General features: G+C 60.9%; 1 protein-coding gene across 44 annotated transcripts in view; it reads left to right on the top strand.

Annotated features, from left to right (window-relative positions):
* TNK2 (tyrosine kinase non receptor 2) overlaps positions 1-16,969 on the top strand; it is a 43,275-nt gene that overhangs the window by 18,316 nt on the left and 7,990 nt on the right. For 24 of the 44 annotated variants that reach the window (XR_011995093.1, XR_011995088.1, XR_011995104.1 and 21 more), the window contains exons 2-9: positions 6,779-6,959; positions 8,023-8,093; positions 10,052-10,273; positions 11,003-11,155; positions 11,633-11,910; positions 13,355-13,481; positions 13,889-14,035; positions 14,120-14,214. Coding sequence is in view for 36 of the 44 variants with exons in the window: in XM_072725669.1 (XP_072581770.1) it covers positions 6,779-6,959; positions 8,023-8,093; positions 10,052-10,273; positions 11,003-11,155; positions 11,633-11,910; positions 13,355-13,481; positions 13,889-14,035; positions 14,120-14,214 (1,274 nt within the window). In the remaining 8 variants the exon portion in view is untranslated. Of the gene's footprint in view, positions 1-92; positions 160-2,331; positions 2,790-6,778; positions 6,960-7,023; positions 7,147-8,022; positions 8,094-10,051; positions 10,274-11,002; positions 11,156-11,632; positions 11,911-13,354; positions 13,482-13,888; positions 14,036-14,119; positions 14,215-16,969 lie in introns of those variants that run through there. The other 20 variants (XR_011995100.1, XM_072725662.1, XM_025990250.2 and 17 more) reach the window with 8 other exon arrangements.

Genomic DNA, 16,969 nt, shown 5'->3' with positions numbered 1-16,969 from the left:
ATGCTGGAGGCCCGGCCTCCCAGGACGCAGGGCGGTGACGCCGCGGGGCGCGGGAGGGGGCGCGGGAGGGCCCTGCCCCTGCCAGGCGGAGGGGGAGGGGGGGTGCCCCGGGGCGAGATCCGCACAGCAGCGCCTGCTGGGGGTGAGGAGGGCCCGCAGGTAAGGGGAGGAGCTGGGGGGGGGGCAGGCGCCCGCGCCCCACACCCATCACCTGCCCAGGAGCACAGGCCCAGCCCGCAGAGCCCCAGGCCTCCCGGGGTGAGGGGTGCCCGCCCCTGGGCCCCGGGCAGACCCGGGGGGATAAGGGGGGCGGAGGGCTGCTTGTGTGTGCGTGTGCAGGGTGCGCCGCCAGTCAGCGGTGCCACCTGCCTCGGTGACCCTGGGTTCCCTGGGTTCCCTGGGACCCACTTACACTGCAGCCCTCCGCGGGAGCCCCCAGGAGTAGCGCCAGGATTTGCTTTGCTGTTTTAGGGGCGCTGCGGCCTCGGCCTCCCGGCGTTCTTGCTCACTTGAGAATATGCACATTAACCTAAATGTCCTTGTTTGCTTTAGAGAAAAATCCCTGCATTCATGGGGCCGCTTCCCTTCTTGGAGATCGAGCACTTTCTCTCTTGGTCAGCAGAGGGCGGCCGCTGACAGGCAAAGGGGGGCAGAAAAGGTGGAGGCTGTTTTCTAGGGCGAGCAGAAGGGGTCCTGGAACTGGCCTGAGCTCCCACCTCTGACCCGGCTTTGCTTTTCCTGGATTGCTGAGCAAGCTGCTGAGGCCTGCTTCTATGCGACTCTTAGGGGAAGAGTCCGGCATAGGGTTTTGATGGACTTGGGGCTCGTCTTTTGGGGCAGCCAGAATTTTTAATCTGGCCGTTCTGATCCAGCAGCCCCCGTCTTACAGCAGAGGAAGTAATTTTTCCTTAAATTGTTCCCTAGAGTCGGGTCCCTGGGGCTCCTTCGAGGGTGGGGCCTGGTGGTAAATAGGCAGTAGGTTTCCCTGAGCCATGGGCATTGTCTGGCGGCGTTTGGGGGAAGAGTCACTTCCAGGGTGACCTCAGCCTGACTTCATCTTGTCCATTAGCTCTGACCCCAGCCTCAGACCATGATTCACTGGACCAACAGGAGGCAGTACCTGGCGGGCGCCACAGGCTTTGGGCGGTGGATGACACGGGCTGGGGGTGTCATCCCCCTCCCTCCCCCTGCCAGGGGGCCGTGGGGTCAGAGCAGGAAACGGCTGACCTTTCAGGCGACCACCTCTCTGCTAGGAAGTTCGAGCACTAACCGAGGTCCTGGAAAGAGAGCCTAAGATGCTGGCTCCCCGAACTCTCCCCCAGCTGCCTGCCCCCCCACCCCCCACCCCCGCCAGCTGGGGTTCCCAGAGCCAGTAGCCAGCTGGATAGGGACAAGAGAGCAGTGTAGGAGACACGGGCTCCCCGGGCATGGCTGCGGAGGGGGGAGGGGTTGCCGAGGGAGACTGCGAGGACTTCCTGCAGCTGTCAGGTGTGTCTGGGGGCCGCAGTGAGGGGGGTGTAAGAGCAGCTGGCACTCTTGAGGAGGGGCAGAGGGATCATTTGTCAGCGGCAGGAACGTGGGGGGCTTATGGGGGCTTGATGGAGTGTCTCTAGTTCCTTTAGCTGAGGCTGCTGTCTGTGGGTGGGGGTGCTATACGAGAAACCTCCTATATAGCCTGGAACCCTATTGCTTTGGGGTGGGGGCATCCCAGCAGAGTGTAGGGGCATATTTGTTTGTTTTGAGGGGGCTTTGGATCTTAGCCAGCTGGTCTGGGGGAGGAGGCACCCTGGATGTTGCGGGCAGTGCAAGGCAACCCCAGGGGAGGGGGTGGAGATTCCTCACCCCCCCAACCCCCCTCGCTCTTGGCCGGACTGTCCCACTCTGGCAGGCTGCCGGCCTCCTATTTCCGTCGGGCACCAGGGTAACAGGGCCACATTAGGGCCTGAGCCAGGAGACGCCCAGCCAAGGCTGGGACTTGGAGATGGGGGAGGGTCTCTGAAGGGTCTGCCTACTGGGCCCAGGAATGACTGACTGGGGCCGAGGCCCCCAACTCAGGCTGTGTTCTGGCCCCCACGGCCCCAGACAAGCCCATATGGGAGTCTGTACCCCTCTTTGTACGGTGCTGCTCGATTCCCATAGCCCCCACCCTAAAATCCCAGGAGTTGTCTGCAGCTATGGGGGCTGGGGTGGAAGCCAGAGACAGGGGGCCTTGTGTATGGGGAGACAAGGGGGCAGCGCGGGTGGCTGGGAGGAAGAGTCCCCCTATTCCCGCCACCCTCTTGGCAGTGATTCAGAAAGGTCCTTTTTCAGCCAGTGTCAGAGCTGCTCAGCTGGGGAGGGAGGGAGGAGGGCGGGCGGGCGGGCGGTCAGGGGGGGGAGCCAGGGAGTAGGGCTGAGCTGTGACCACTGCGCTGAAGAGCCGGCAGAGCAGCAGGACGAGGACCGAGGACCGGGCCGCAGCCAGCCCAGAGGAGCTAACCTGCTCCTGCCGGACGGACGAGCCAGCTGGGGAAACAGCTGTGCAGCCCAGGAAAGGGGCCCGCCCTGTTTCCTGCCCCACTCCGCACCCCCGTGTGGGATCTGGGGGACTCCTGGGGCCGACCTCTGGTCAGCTTCCGCTGGGCAGGACCTTGAGCTCAGGAGCTAAAGCCCCTGCTCCCCGCCTTGGGCCAGAGCCCCAGCGCCTGGGCCGGGGGTCCAGCTCCGCTGAGATGCCCGCAGCTCGGCGGTTCCCTGGCCTAGAGCTCTCCTTCCCTCTCCTGGCCAGACTGCGGCGCCGCCTGTACACAGTGAGTGAGGCTGGGGTGCGGGTGGGACTGGGGGGGGCTGAGGGCTTGTGGGGGGCGCTGGGCTCCGGGCCTCTCCCCTGGACTGCTGCAGCCTGGTTGGTGAGCGCGTCGGGACGGGGACACCGCCGGCCGCGGGAAGCGTGGGTGCCGGGAGGGCGCCGCTGCAGACGCAGGTGGGGACCCCGGCCGGGGCCCCCCAGCCGGGGACTGAGCGGAGGGACATGCCGTCTGTGCCCTGTGCTTCCCGGCCAGCGAGGCCTGGTGAGGAGGGGACGGGGAGTGGGGGGGCGGGGGCTTGTCCAGGGTCACCCTGGGACTGGCGGAGGGCAGGAATGAGGGCCTGGTGGCTTCTCCTCGCTGGGGTCCTAGTGTTCCCAGTTCCCCGCACACCCCCACGCAGAGCAGCCCTGTCCCTGGGGCTGGGGGGAGTGTCCAGCTGGGCAGGCAGGGCTGTTCCCGGTGTCTTGGCGAAGAGAACCAGGCCACTCTGTGCTCTCTGAGCGGTGTCAGAAGAAGGGCTCCGTGTCTGGGGTCCGCGCAGTCCCCGCAGTCCCCGCGCCCAGGGCATGGCCCTCGGCTCTTGTTAGGAGCACTCGGGGGTGGGAGTGGGGAGCCTGGCACCCTGAGACTTGGACACGGGGCAGGAAGGGGAGGGGGTCTCTAGGCTGCTGACCCTGCTGGCAGGCCGCGCCCTGGGGCACGCGGGGGGTGCCATCACTTGCTCCCCACGGTAGTGCCGTGGCAGTGGGAGTGGTGGCGGGCCCTGCCCGCGGCGGCAGACACGCAGCCTGGGTCGGTGATTTTCACGGTGCACCTTTGGGGCCGCCTTCTGGAAAGCAGCGGCGTCCTGCCCTCTTCCGTCCACACTCCTTTGTGTGTGACAGCTACTGTCGTTGAGGATAAGTGAGTGACTACAGCTAACTGCTTAGACTCGTGCCTGGCATATGGTAAATACAGTCGAAGCCTTAGGGCGATTGTTTTTCTTCTCGAATAAAATTAATAGAAACAGAACCTTCTTGCCTGTGTGTATATTGTCAGTGACCGGGATGTCACCTGTAGTTGAAAGGAGGAGTGAAAGGACGGCGATGATAGCATTTCCTGATACGTCAGGGCCCTCTGACCTGATGGGGTGGTCAGCGCTAGGACCTCCAGTAGAACCACCGGGGAGGCAGCGTCTACAAGTGCTGACCCACAGGGGAGTTTTGAAACAATAAAGTTGGGTTGCCTTCAGTGATGTTTTTCTAAGTAGCGAACAACTTTTGGTAAGTTCTGGATAAAACAAAGGCCAGTCCCTCCCCCCCCCCACCCCCCACCGTTTACGTGTTTGTTCTCGGTGCGTATTGAAACTGCAAAATCCGGTTTTGTTCGCACGTGAAATGGAATTTGGTTCTAGGTTCGGATGCTTATAAGCCAGTTTCCCACCTGCATGAATTACATCGTGCAGGACTTGGGACAGTGAGATTGCCCTGCACGTTGTAGGATAACTCGTGTTCTTGTCCCTTGATCACCCACTAAGTGCCACTACTGGCCCCCAACATGATGACAATCAAGAATGTCCCCTAGGGGGCCATACAGCCCTCATGAGCACCATCTGGGTAAAGGGTCACTGCTTGAAGTTTGGAAAAAAAAAAAAAACCCTCCCCCTCGCCCAGCTGCCTTGGTGGAGGAGCCAGGGTTTTTTGTTTTTTGTTTTTTTTTTTTGAGCCAGGGTTTGAACTGAGGCTTCTCATCCCGTTTGTCGCTCTTTGTACTGCCCTGAGCTGCCTGGGAGGGTCTGAAGTCCTGGCACTGGGCTCTCAGCACCGCTGGGAACTGTGGAGGCAGGAGGCTCACGCTAGGCCTGAGCTGCAAGTGTCTGCTTCCCTTACCGTGCCCTGTGATGGGAGCTGGGGCCCACGGCCACCTCGGACTCGGTGGGGGGCTGAGGCGCAGCTGGTCAGCCTCAGCTGGCGACGGAACACGGGTCAGGGGCTGCCCTGGGCAAGCCCTCAGCTTTGAGGTGTATGACTTGGACAGGGATGGGTTTGGGTCCAGTGGGTCAGGCTGCTTCGTTTCAAGGGTGCCCCATCCTCTCTCTCTGGGCTGCGGAGTGTGTAGGTCAGGGTTCACTCACCCATGGCCCCGTTGGCTGATTCTGGCCTGCACATGTGTTTTGCTTGGCCAGCACGGAACATGTGTGTGTGCACACGTGCATGTGTACCGCAAACTTGAATTCGTTGACATAATTAAAAACTCAGGGGATAGGATCCCTGGGTGGCTCAGCGGTTGAGCATCTGCCTTCGGCTCAGGGCGTGATCCTGGGGTCCCGGGATTGAGCCCCACATCGGGCTCCCTGCATGGAGCCTGCTTCTCCCTCTGCCTGTGTCTCTGCCTCTTTCTCTGCCTCTCATGAATAAATAAATAAAATCTTTTAAAAAAGGTCAGGAGAAAGATGTAATGTGAAATGAAAACAAGGAACAGAATGGTGTGGTTGATGGGTGAATATTTGTGTGTGGGCAAAACAGTCTGGAAGGATATTTCGAAGTCATTTATGGCAGGTGGCTTTGGGGACGGGGGGCTAGGTGGCTTGCTGTGCAGCAGCCCAGGGCATGAGACTTCATTCATTCATCCATCTCTGTTTAAAAATGCCTTTTTGAATATTTTACCATGTGCATATATTACCTCTTCAAAAAGGATTTTAATGGTGAGATTTCACATATAGATTCAGATTTCCAATATTTTTTTAAAAGATTTTATTTATTTATTCATGAGACACACAGAGACACAGGCAGAGGGAGAAGCAGGCTCCATTCAGGGAGCCCGATGTGGGACTCGATCCCGGGTCTCCAGGATCACGCTCTGGGCCTAAGGCAGGTGCTAAACCGCTGAGCTACCCAGGGATTCCCAGATTTCCAATATTTCTTGAAAAAATGAAAAGCTTTGACAACCCTGGGCAGCAGTCTGGTGACAACCGTTGATGGAGCTAAGTAGCGCTGCCTCTTGGAGCCGGCATCGGAAAGCCCACCCCAGCCTCTGCCCCTCTTTTGTCTTCCACTCACTGTGGTCCTGGCAGCCCGGCACTTGAGTGGTCTCCTGCAGGATGGTCTTTGGATTTGGGGAGTGATGCTCTGGTGATGTCAGGTGTTGGGTGGGACTTAGAGCTCATCTGGTCCACAGTGCTTTCTCAGGGGCCCGTCAGGTCTGCGGAACCTATGGATGGGTCTCAAGGGACCCTGCACCCTCCCCCCCAATTAAGATTATATACATATATAGGGACACCTGGGTTTCAGTGGTTGAGTGTTTGCCTTTGGCTCAGGTCATGATCCTGGGGTCCTGGAATCAAGTTTCGCATCAGGCTCCCCGCATGGAGCCTGCTTCTCCCTCTGCCTGTGTCTCTGCCTCTCTCTCTCTCTCTGTCTCTCATGAATAAATAAATAAAATCTTTAAAAATGTATATACGTATATAAAGTAATAGTAGTATATATATATATATATATATATATATATATATTTTTTTTTTTTTGGAGTAAGCTTCACAGCTACCATGAGGCCCAGTGTGGGGCTCGAACTCACAACCCTGAGATCAAGAGTCACTAGTTCTACTTACTGAACCAGCCAGGTGCCCCTCCCCAATTTTTAAATGAAAACTTTAAGAATGTGTATATTTTCCTGGAGACACAACCGATAGTTTTGATGCTTCTCAAATGACTGTTGACTCTCTGAGAACAGAGAGGTTGATCTCTGGTCAGTCGGCCACAGTTTGGACTTTAGACCCCGACTCCAGAGCCCGGGCTGATTTCCAACTGCCCGAGTTCTGTCGTCGTTCCTGGTGGGAAGAGGGGCACAGGGGTACAGGCCATCCTCTACGGCTGTTTGGGGGGAAACAGGAAGGTGATTTGGGTTCGTTGAAGCAGCTTAGTAGGATGTGGGTGAGGCCAGGGCACTAGGGGCAGAGTCCCTCACTACCTGCCTGCACCCCTTAGTCCCTGAGCCTTTCTTCCTCCCCACAGAGGCTGGGCAGCAGCAGCATGCAGCCGGAGGAGGGCACAGGCTGGCTGCTGGAGCTGCTGTCCGAGGTGCAGCTGCAACAGTACTTCCTGCGGCTCCGCGATGACCTCAATGTTACCCGCCTGTCCCACTTTGAGTATGTCAAGAATGAGGACCTGGAGAAGATTGGCATGGGCCGGCCTGGTAGGTGGGGACGTTGGCCGTGCTTGTTGCTTCCCCACTGACCGTCTACCTCCTCTATCCTCAGGATTGCCCACTGCATAGAAGAGCCCTCCTCCTCATTCCATGGGGTGGCACAGCTGAGAACTCTCGCTGCCTGTCCAGGAACCCCCAAAGTGGGGTGGAGGGGCATCAGTACATGCTGCACACAGTGAGTGCATGAGAACAGCTGGCAGTTGTAAAGGTGAACTGGAGTTTAAAGAGAGTGAAGTCTTCGAGCTCTGGATACTCAGGATTAAACACACACCCCTTTTTGGTTTGTTCAGACATTTGTAGGATGGGTTTCCTCCATCTCTCCTCTGCCATAAACTGGAAGTGAGTTTGCTCTGTTCACCATTCTCAACACCAGGGCGTCAGCGTCCAGAGATCTGTATGAACACCCTCGGATGGTTTGCCAGTTTGCCCTTCATCTGTCTCTTTCTCACAAAGATCTGCCGTAAACTGAACTCATTCTGTTTCCCATGCACCGAGGTCTGCCGTAGAAGTTGAACTCCTTTCTTTTCCACGTATTTATCCTAAAAGTACTGATCGTAACATCTAGAAGCCACGGTATTCCATGTAGAGCATTAGAAACTTGCTCACACAGTCAGCTTAAAATAGCTAAATAAGTAATAACCTGCTAAATCAGACATTGACATACGCTAGTTGGGCTTGGATAGTTGGTATCTGATGCCAGGCACATAATAGAATTTTATGGGAGAAAAAAAAAAAAACCAAAAAACTCACAGTTGAGCAAATTCTACCCATTACCTTGATTTTTGTTTGAGAGTTGGAAAAAGATCACTGCTGTTCAGTTTTGGTGGTTAAACACCTCCACCTAGTTCAAGAACCGCTGCCTAGAAGTGGAATGCCGTGACCATTAGCAATGGCCCCTGGTTGGTTGCAATGGTGTTTCCTTGGTGTCATTGTGCTGGGCAGTATTTAGTGCCGGGCCCACCCCGGGGGACCAAGGAAGCATGCAGGCAGGTGGCTTCTCTGGGGGATGTGAGCTGCCTTAACAACATCAGAACCCCTTCTTTCCCCGCAGGTCAGCGGCGGTTGTGGGAGGCTGTGAAGAGGAGAAAGGCCATGTGCAAACGCAAGTCTTGGATGAGCAAGGTGCGTGGACGAGGAGCAAGTGGGGCGGGCAGCCTCACAGGCCTCCCTCTGAGGTCAGGCCTAGGAAACTCCTCCATTCCCAGGCGGGTGTCATCTGTACCTGGTACAGACCTCCCTCCTCCGGGGGTCTCCCTGGGCAGGGTGCTTGAACCACCCAGTTCTTGTACCCACCAGAGATGGCACTTGAGTAGCCCGTGTGCCACGATAACTTCGTGTCCCCTCCCGCGGTGCAGCGGCGCTGGGCGTGGAACAGGCGCTCTTTGACAAGTGCACCGTAACTTGAGCCCGTGCCCCGTCTGACTGTTGGGGCCAGTGTCCAGGGCAGCGTGGTGCGGACTGTCTGGACCCAGGACATCTTTGCTTCGCTCTGCCCCCCCCCCCCCCCGCCCCACCCAATCCCTGGTCCATAGGGGGTTTCTCTGGTCCTCTGGCCTGCTGACAGCTTCCTTCCCCAAGCCTGCCCCGCCCCCCCCCCCTTTGCCCTAATTTGGGTCCGTGGAGTGGTGAGTCCCTGGTCTGACTCAGTGGAACTTTGCCCATTGTCTGGAAGACAATGCAAGAGGAAGTGAACCAGCCAGGGCCTTCCCTCCCCACTCCTGGCCTCAAGGCTGGGGTGGGGGGTGCATTACGGCAGAACAGCTGGACTGGGATTGGGCAGCCGAGATTTCCTGGCTGTGATCTGGCAAAGGGGCTGTCTCTTGGGAGCCTGTGGCCTTTTCTGGGGACACTGTCCTGGTCCCTTGCCCAGGTTTTAGGAAGGATGGGTTTGTTGGGGGGGGTGAAGGCAGGAGGGAAGAGCTGTGCAGCGCCCCGGGATTCAGGGATTGCACTGGGATTCAGGGATCGCGGATCCACCACCCAGGAGGCCTTGGGGTCGGTCAGTGAACCTCTCCAGACCTGAGGCCTGTCTTCAGGTAGAAGGCCGGGGGCACTTGGCTGGCTCACCTCACCGGGCAGTGGAGAGGGTCCCTCGAGATAAAGGCTGTGAGGGCCTTGTTAGCCGAGCACTGCTCGCAGACATAAGGGAGCTCAGTTACGGGGAGGAGGGCAGAGCGGTGGCTAGAAGGGGCCCTTGGCCCTTGCCCTGTGCAGATCAGCTCTGCCAACCTGTGCGGGGCAGAGGCCCAAGCGGACGGAGTCTGCGGCCTGAGGCCAAGGCCCGGATGCCCCAGTGGGGGTGGCTGAGTCCGACCCGTGGGACCACCTCCACTCCTGAGGACCTCCTTCCTCCTGTCCCCTGGCCTTGGGCCCCTTCCCTCCACAGCCTGGGCTGCAGAGTCCCCTCCAGTCTTCCTTTCACAGCTCTCGGCGCCCCTCCAGCCGCCCAGCTGTCTTCCCAGGCCCTGGCCCAGCAAGGCCTTGCTTCATCTGCACACACATCGCCCCCCCAACCACCCCGCCAGCCCCGCCAGCACACACATTCACAGTCCAACCTCAGGCTCAAATTATCCTCTCCCCCTGGCAGGATGAAGGGCAGTCAGCTCCCCAGGGAGGGTGGAGACGGACAGCGCCAAATGGGCAACCCAGAGAAGGGGCCAGAGCTAAATATGGAAAGGGAGGTGTTTGCGGAGGGCCCCTCGGGCTCCTGCCCATCTGCTTGGGTTGGGGGCCAGAGTCTGTGCTGGGCAGGGGGACGGGGGGACAGGTGGTGCAGAGGATGGGTCTGGAGTGGCTTTGGGCTCCCCCTGGCCCCACAGCTGGGCGTGGGGTCACAGGCATCACAAGCTGCACGGCTGTCAGGCCATTTCTGGCCCACACCCCGAGGCCACACTGAGACTGGGGGTTGCCGTTTGAGGGTGTGGTCTGGAGGACGGGTGGGCCTCCAGCCAGTCTGCACCCTGGCAGTTTGGCCAAGCCAGGAGCTCTCTGGAGGCCTAGCGGACGACCCTGCGGGGCACGACTGAGGACCGGCCCCGGGGCCTCCGGCTTCCATCTAGCCCCTGGCTGCCTTCAAACAGGTGTTCAGTGGAAAGCGATTGGAGGCTGAGTTCCCCCCTCATCACTCTCAGAGCACCTTCCGGAAGACCTCACCCACCCCGGGGGGCCCAGCAGGGGAGGGACCCCTACAGAGCCTCACCTGCCTCATTGGGGAAAAGGACCTGCATCTATTCGAGAAGCTAGGAGATGGCTCCTTTGGCGTGGTGCGCAGGGGCGAGTGGGACGCCCCCTCGGGGAAGACGGTGAGCTTTCTGGGTCCTGTGGGGTGTGGCAGAGGGACAGGCCTCTTCAGGGACTCTGGCAGGTGCCCCCCTCTGCTGGGATGTGGACGGGGCTGGACGCAGTTCGAGGGGGGCTTGCTCTGGACGCCACGCTCGGGTTAACTAGACGGGTCTGACTCTCTCTTTTCAGTTATAAAAATAATTATTACAAAAGTTTGGAAATTGTTTTTAAAAGGCGTTTGTAATCCCACGACTCAGAGGAAGCACAGTTAGTATTTCGGCTTCGTGCATTTTTACACCCGCATGGAGCAGTGTGAGCAGCGATGGGAGGCAGGACGGGCCCGCCTCCCCAGGAGGGAGCTCTTGCCCCTTCCGCCGAGTCTCCTGTTCCTCCGAGGGAAGCACTACGGGGATTTCTGTCGCCGGACGTTCGTTTTTTGGCGTTATATTTACAACATTTTCAGTATTCCACTTTTACGACGACATTTGAATGTCTGTCATCACAGTGATCGTCTTAATGTAGGGCTGCTGTTTAACCTGGGTGTTCCCCACCCGCCCAGAAGGGGGGCCCAGGCCAGGCCACAGGCCCCCGGACACGTTCACCCGCCCAGACCAGCAGCCCCGGGGCAGGGCTATTAGGACTGAGTTGGAGGGGGAGCAGGTGGGCTCAGAGTGTTGGGGCCTGAGGTCTGTCCTGACTCCTCCCCCCATCCCCATCCCCATCCCCATCCCCATCCCTGTGGCGGGCAGATGAGTGTGGCTGTGAAGTGCCTGAAGCCTGACGTGCTGAGCCAGCCAGAGGCCATGGACGACTTCATCCGGGAGGTCAACGCCATGCACTCGCTTGACCATCGCAACCTCATTCGCCTCTATGGGGTGGTGCTCACGCCACCCATGAAGATGGTGAGCGCCGCGGGCAGCGGGTGGGTGCTCAGGCGGGGTCTCTGCGCCCCCAGAGGGGCCCGTCCCCTTGTCGGTGCTGTGTTCACGCTCCGTCCTGGTGAAGGGGGCCCTGGTCCTCCACCTGCTGTGGCAAAGCGGCTCCTCGGGGCCTAACCTGGTGCTCTGTCCTCCGGAGCCCAAGCCCATCTTTGGGTTTTGTTTGTGCTCCTTGGCAGAGGGTTGCACTCATAGGAGGGGCCGGCCCTAGAGTTTCGTTTTTAGAATTTCTAATCTGAGCCTCTGTGGGTTGCTCCTCTCTGAGCCTCGGTTCCCGTGTGACCTGGAGGGGGAGAGGCTGGGGAAGGCTGTAGAAGTCCTAGAGGTCCCCAGAGGGCAGGCTCAGGCCTTCAGGAGAGGGACTGGGAGCCCAGCATGGGGCACTGAGGGAGGGGCAGGGCTCGGTGGCACTTACTCCTCCTGCCTCCTCCATGGCCCCAGGTGACGGAGCTGGCGCCGCTAGGATCGTTGTTGGACCGGCTGCGCAAGCACCAGGGCCACTTCCTCCTGGGCACTCTGAGCCGCTACGCTGTGCAGGTGGCGGAGGGCATGGGCTACCTGGAGTCCAAGCGCTTTATTCACCGTGACCTGGCTGCCCGAAATCTGCTGTTGGCCACCCGTGACCTGGTCAAGATCGGGGACTTCGGGTTGATGCGTGCGCTACCCCAGAATGACGACCACTATGTCATGCAAGAGCATCGCAAGGTGCCCTTTGCCTGGTGAGGGACAGGTGCTGCTGGCTCATGGGGCCTGCCCCCCCCCCCCGGTCCCTGCACACCCAGCCTCAGAGTTTCCGGGGCTTCTGTTCCCATAGTAGCCTCTGTCTTTCCTGGGCCCGGGGACCCTTCTTGTGTGTAGTCCATTCACTCATCCACCTGGGAATTCTCTGGGCCTGGGTGCCAGGTACTGAGATGCACAGGGATGAGTGCCGTGGGGGCCCAGAAAGACCACCCAGAGGACCCTGTCATAGTCAGCTCCGCAAATACCAGACTTTATCAGAAGTTAGCCAAGCACACTGGTGGGCAAGTATGTTCCAGGTAGAGCTAGCTGCGGGCAGGGCCAGACCACGTCAGGCCCTGTAGGCTGACCAGGGACATTCACCTGCTCACCAGGGTGGTACCTGGCCCTGCCCTGGCCCCGGTGTGAGACTGTCACGATCCACTGGTTCTGGAGGCACCCGAGGGGGTGTGTGGTCTCCTCGCTCTGGGGTGCGACAAGTAGGTCATGTTCTTGCCGGAAAATCCTCCTAACCCAGGATACACAGCCCCGCTCACTAACAGCCGATCGTCTACGTAGGGTGACTACACGTTCCGGGTTGTGTTGGTTGTTCTGGGGTCATTAATAGCACCCGCTTCATACCCAAGCATCCTGGTTTGAGTGGTAAACCATAGAGTCCCCTTATGGCAGCATGAAGCCAGCAGATTGTTGTTAGGTTTCCCAGATGAGGAGCACCGGGCTTGCGGGTCTTGAGTGGCTGTCCCTGGGCAGCGTCTCCCCCTCGGCCCCCACCTGAGTGGCCAGGCCGGCTCTCCAGTCCCAGGAGAGAGTCTGGTTCTCGGTTAGGTCAGCTTCTCCGTCACTCCGCACCTTGGCCCACCCAGGGACACCCCTTTGCCGGCTCCGCTGCACTGGGGGCATTTCTCTGGCTCACCCAAAAGGGGGTCCCACAGGGAGTGTGGGGTATTTGGGTGAAGCCAGTGTAAACGGTTTCCATCCATGTCAGTTCTTCCCCAAACCCTGTCCAAATCTCCCACCCACACCTTCCTGCTGAAATGACCCAAATCCCAGGATCCTGCCCCAAATCCGGAAATCGTCATCCTCCCACCACAATTAGGAAACAGCCTGAGATGTTATCCCCTCTCCTCCCCCTCACCAATTTCTGGAGCCTCTGACCTCTCCCCCGACTGCTTCCCTGACCTGCACACGTCACCCTCCTCCCGCCCGGGCTCCATGGGAATAAAGACATGAGCGTAGATGATGTCCTCCAAGTCTGTGCATCCCATAGTAAGTCCTGTCCCTGGTCACTTCACGTGTGTCACCAACACCTACCGTTGAGCCTGGCGCACAGGGCCGCGACGTGCCGAGCGGCTGCTCTGTGTCCGTCGGGCTGATGGGGGTGGCTATGCTCTGAGAGGCCTTCTGTTTGACCCCTGCCTTTGCCAGGTGTGCCCCTGAGAGCCTGAAGACGCGCACCTTCTCCCACGCCAGTGACACCTGGATGTTTGGAGTGACGTTGTGGGAGATGTTCACCTACGGCCAGGAGCCCTGGATCGGCCTCAATGGCAGTCAGGTGAGGGGCTGGAGATGTGCTCCTGACGTGCCGGGCGGGGATTGACTTGCTTCCTGGCTCCCACCCGGCCCGTTGGAACTGGCTCCCGTTGGCCAGAATCCCCGTCCCCCATGCCCCGCGTCTCATGACCTCTCAAGCCGCTGAGCCAAGAGAGGGGCCCGCAGTGCTCCAGCGGGGCCGCCCGAGGCTCACTCGCGCTCTGCTCCCTTGCCGTGGCCACCTCTCCAGAGGCCCCCACCAGAGGCCCGGGGCTGGGCTCCCCGACACAGCTTTTCTTCGGGGTGCAGGCACGGCGGCCCACAGCTCCCGGGGTTCCAGGGGCCAGAGGGAAGGTGGGTAGTGACGAGCTGGGTGCCCACTGAGCTGGGTGCCCACTCGTGCTCCAACTGCACCGCCCCCACCGCCAGATTCTGCATAAGATTGACAAGGAGGGGGAGCGGCTGCCGCGGCCAGAGGACTGCCCCCAGGATGTCTACAACGTCATGGTCCAGTGCTGGGCCCACAAGCCAGAGGACAGACCCACGTTCGTGGCCCTGCGGGACTTCCTGCTGGAGGTGAGGGCAGGTCTGTGCCCGGGGCTGGGGTGCCCACGCGGGGGCTCAGGCCCAGGGTGGGCAGTGACCCCGCTCTGCCCCCAGGCCCAGCCCACCGACATGCGTGCCCTTCAGGACTTTGAGGAACCTGACAAGCTGCACATCCAGATGAACGACGTCATCACCGTCATCGAGGGAAGGTAGGGAGCGCGGGGCCGGGCCTGCAGGGCCTTGAGGGGTGCGGGCTGGGGGTGGAGGGCCGCGGCTCACAGCGCGCTGGGCGGCGGGGGAAGGACGGGCCGGCCTCACTGTCGGGCTCAGAGGGAGTTTCCCTGCACAGCACCACCTCCTTCACCCTTTTCCCACTCGGCTCGGCTCTGGCTGTGTGGGTCGGGGCCAAACTGCCGTTGGGGTGAGGCGTAGGAAGTGGCTCGGCTTGGCCCCAGGGCCACCACCAGGGACTCTGGAGCTCCTGAACGTTCCTCTCCTCTTCTCCCCCTTCCCTTCCCTTGCTGCCTCCTCCCAGGACAGGGGCCCTGACTGCCCCCCGTGCCTAGCAGTAGCCCCCAAAGCTGAGCACCCCCCCAACCCCCCCCCCACCCCTGTCCGGCCCCCTCCCTGCTCTGCCCTCTGCTGGGATGCCCCCCTGGGCTCCTCCGCCCATCCCCATGCTGGGTCCTCTGTTCCTGACTCCTCCCCCCGCCAACACCTGGGTGTCTGTCTCTGCCTCTGGCGGCATCTCCTGACTCATGGCTCCCACCTGGGGCCCCTGCTCAGGGCCTTCTGCCGAGGAGGCCCACCACCCCCACCCCACCCTCTGTTATCTGATCCCCAGGGCAGCTGAGGAACTGGTTGGGGCAGGGCAGGCTTGAGGTGCCTTTGGGGTAGGGGTGAGCCCAGAGGACCAGGAAGAGGCGCAAGGCGGAGGAAATCCCCGTGCCCCTGCTCCTGTGACTCAGAGCCGGGCGGGGTGGGGGCTGGGGCTGGGGGTCACTTCCCACACAGCCCGTTGTGCTTAGACCTCAGGTTCCAGGGGCCTGGGGCTTTTAGTGAAATCCGCTGCCTCGCGGGCGTCGGTTGGGGAGCTTCTGGGTGAGTCGGGGTGATGGGGAGGCCCGGAGCCCCGGCGGTCTGCAGACACGTGACCTGCCCTCGCTGTGGCCCCAGCACGGGGCCCCTAGACTCTGGGCCCCGGATCTGGGAGCGCGAATGGCATCTCGGTCGGGTGTGGGGGTAGCGGTTTGGGGAGTTAGTGGTGGGGGACAGAAGCCAATGGCTTCCAGGAGGAGAGACGCGCAGGGGTCAGGGAGGAAGATAGTCTGTGGGTCTGGGGCTGAGGCGCCAGACGGGACCGTAGGCCTGGCTCTCGGGAGCCTTCTGGAAAGAGGAAGATGAGAGCGGAGGCCCGTCTGGAGGGGGGCGCACGCGGGCCCGTAAGCCCAAGGCTGGGCCTGTGTCCGTGCCCACCGCCAGGAGCCCGAGCTCTGCGCCTCCCCGCTCATGCCCCATGGCCCCGGATTTTTACCTCCACCCGTTCCTTGCTGTCAGCCGGGCCCCAGGGTTCCCCAGGGAGTGACTCAGTTTCTTCTTGGTTCGGGGGCATGTGTCTGGAGCTGGTGGCCTGGGTGCAGGTGGGCCCCGGGGGAGCCACTCCTCTGGAGACACCGTGCCCTGCCCCGGCGTCCCGGGCTCCCGTTGGCCCCAGCTGCCGGCTCCGCGGCCCCCTTGCCAGTGTGGGCTCGGGGGCTGCTCCTCGGCGGCCAGGGCCGGCGTGGGCCACGGCGCCCGCTCGCGTGCCTGGAGCTGCTCGGAGGGGGGAGCTGAGGGGCCAGAGGCCGTGGCGGCCGGTAGGCCCTGGGGGTGGGCCTGGGTGCGGGGCCCCTATTTCCTCAGCACCCAGACGTCTCTGCGTGTTTGGCTCACGGGCTCTGTTCACCCTCTTGGGTCTGGCTTCTGCGTGTGCGTCTCTGCTTCCCGTCTCCTCAGCCTGGCTCGCAGCTCTGTTCCTGCTCCTCCACCGGCCTGTGCTCCTCTTGCTTCAGAGGTGCTGGCGTTGTTTCCGGGTCGAGTCTGGGACCCCCTGGTCCCCGGCTCTGGCTGGTTCTGGAGGCCCAGTGCCTCTCAGGGTGCCGGGCACCGGGCGGAGAGGACCGCTCGATGTTGCCTGGGGCTTGTGACGCGGCGTCGAGTGGAGGGACGGATGATGAACTGGCCTTTTCCAGGGGGTCTGACTTGGAAGCTGGGGTGGCCGGCAGCATTTTCATGCTCTGTTCTTAGAGAACCAGAGAAAGGAGACCGAGGATTTGAAATCCTTCCTCGGGGCCTTGTCCTGGCCTGGTCCCCGGAGCCTCTGCTTCCGGTGGTAGGTGGGGGGGAAGCAAGGGCCCGGGTTGTCCCTTAAAACCAGGGGCCGCCCGGGTCACTCAGAAGTGAGTGGGGCAGTGTCTTGAGCAGAATGTCTAAGCAACATTTACCAGCCACTTCTGGACTGGACCGCCGTGGGCCGGGACGGGGACAGGGCCCTGAAATTTCCAGAAGCCGGTCCCCGATAGAGCAGGGCCAGCCTTAGGCAATTCTCAGCCCAGACCTCAGTTTCCCAGGTACTGCCAGCCTCTTGCCTGTCCCAGGCCACTGACGGGGCCGCAGGAAATAGAAAGTCCATGCTGGAGACGCGGGTCCTTTTCTCTTCCCCCAGGGACTTGTCTGCGTTGTGGTGTCTGCCCACGGTGGGCCCGACTCTCCCTTTGCTGTGGACACTCTGGCCTTTTTGTGGAGGGGGAGCGGGAGCGGGTATGGCCAGTGCAGGCCGGGTGGCAAGGGTGGCCTCAGGCCTTTCTGAGCCGCTGGCACCTGGTCCCCCCCACCCCCCGACCTCGGGGGCTAGGCGGGTGGCGCAGGGCGGCATCGGCCGTCTCGGGAGATACGTTTGAGCCTGGTCGGGAGGATGCTGCTTCT

This window comes from Vulpes vulpes, chromosome 1 (genome assembly GCF_048418805.1).
Source record: "Vulpes vulpes isolate BD-2025 chromosome 1, VulVul3, whole genome shotgun sequence".
Classification (NCBI taxonomy): Eukaryota; Metazoa; Chordata; class Mammalia; order Carnivora; family Canidae; genus Vulpes; species Vulpes vulpes.
This window is presented reverse-complemented; position numbering and strand designations above follow the sequence as displayed.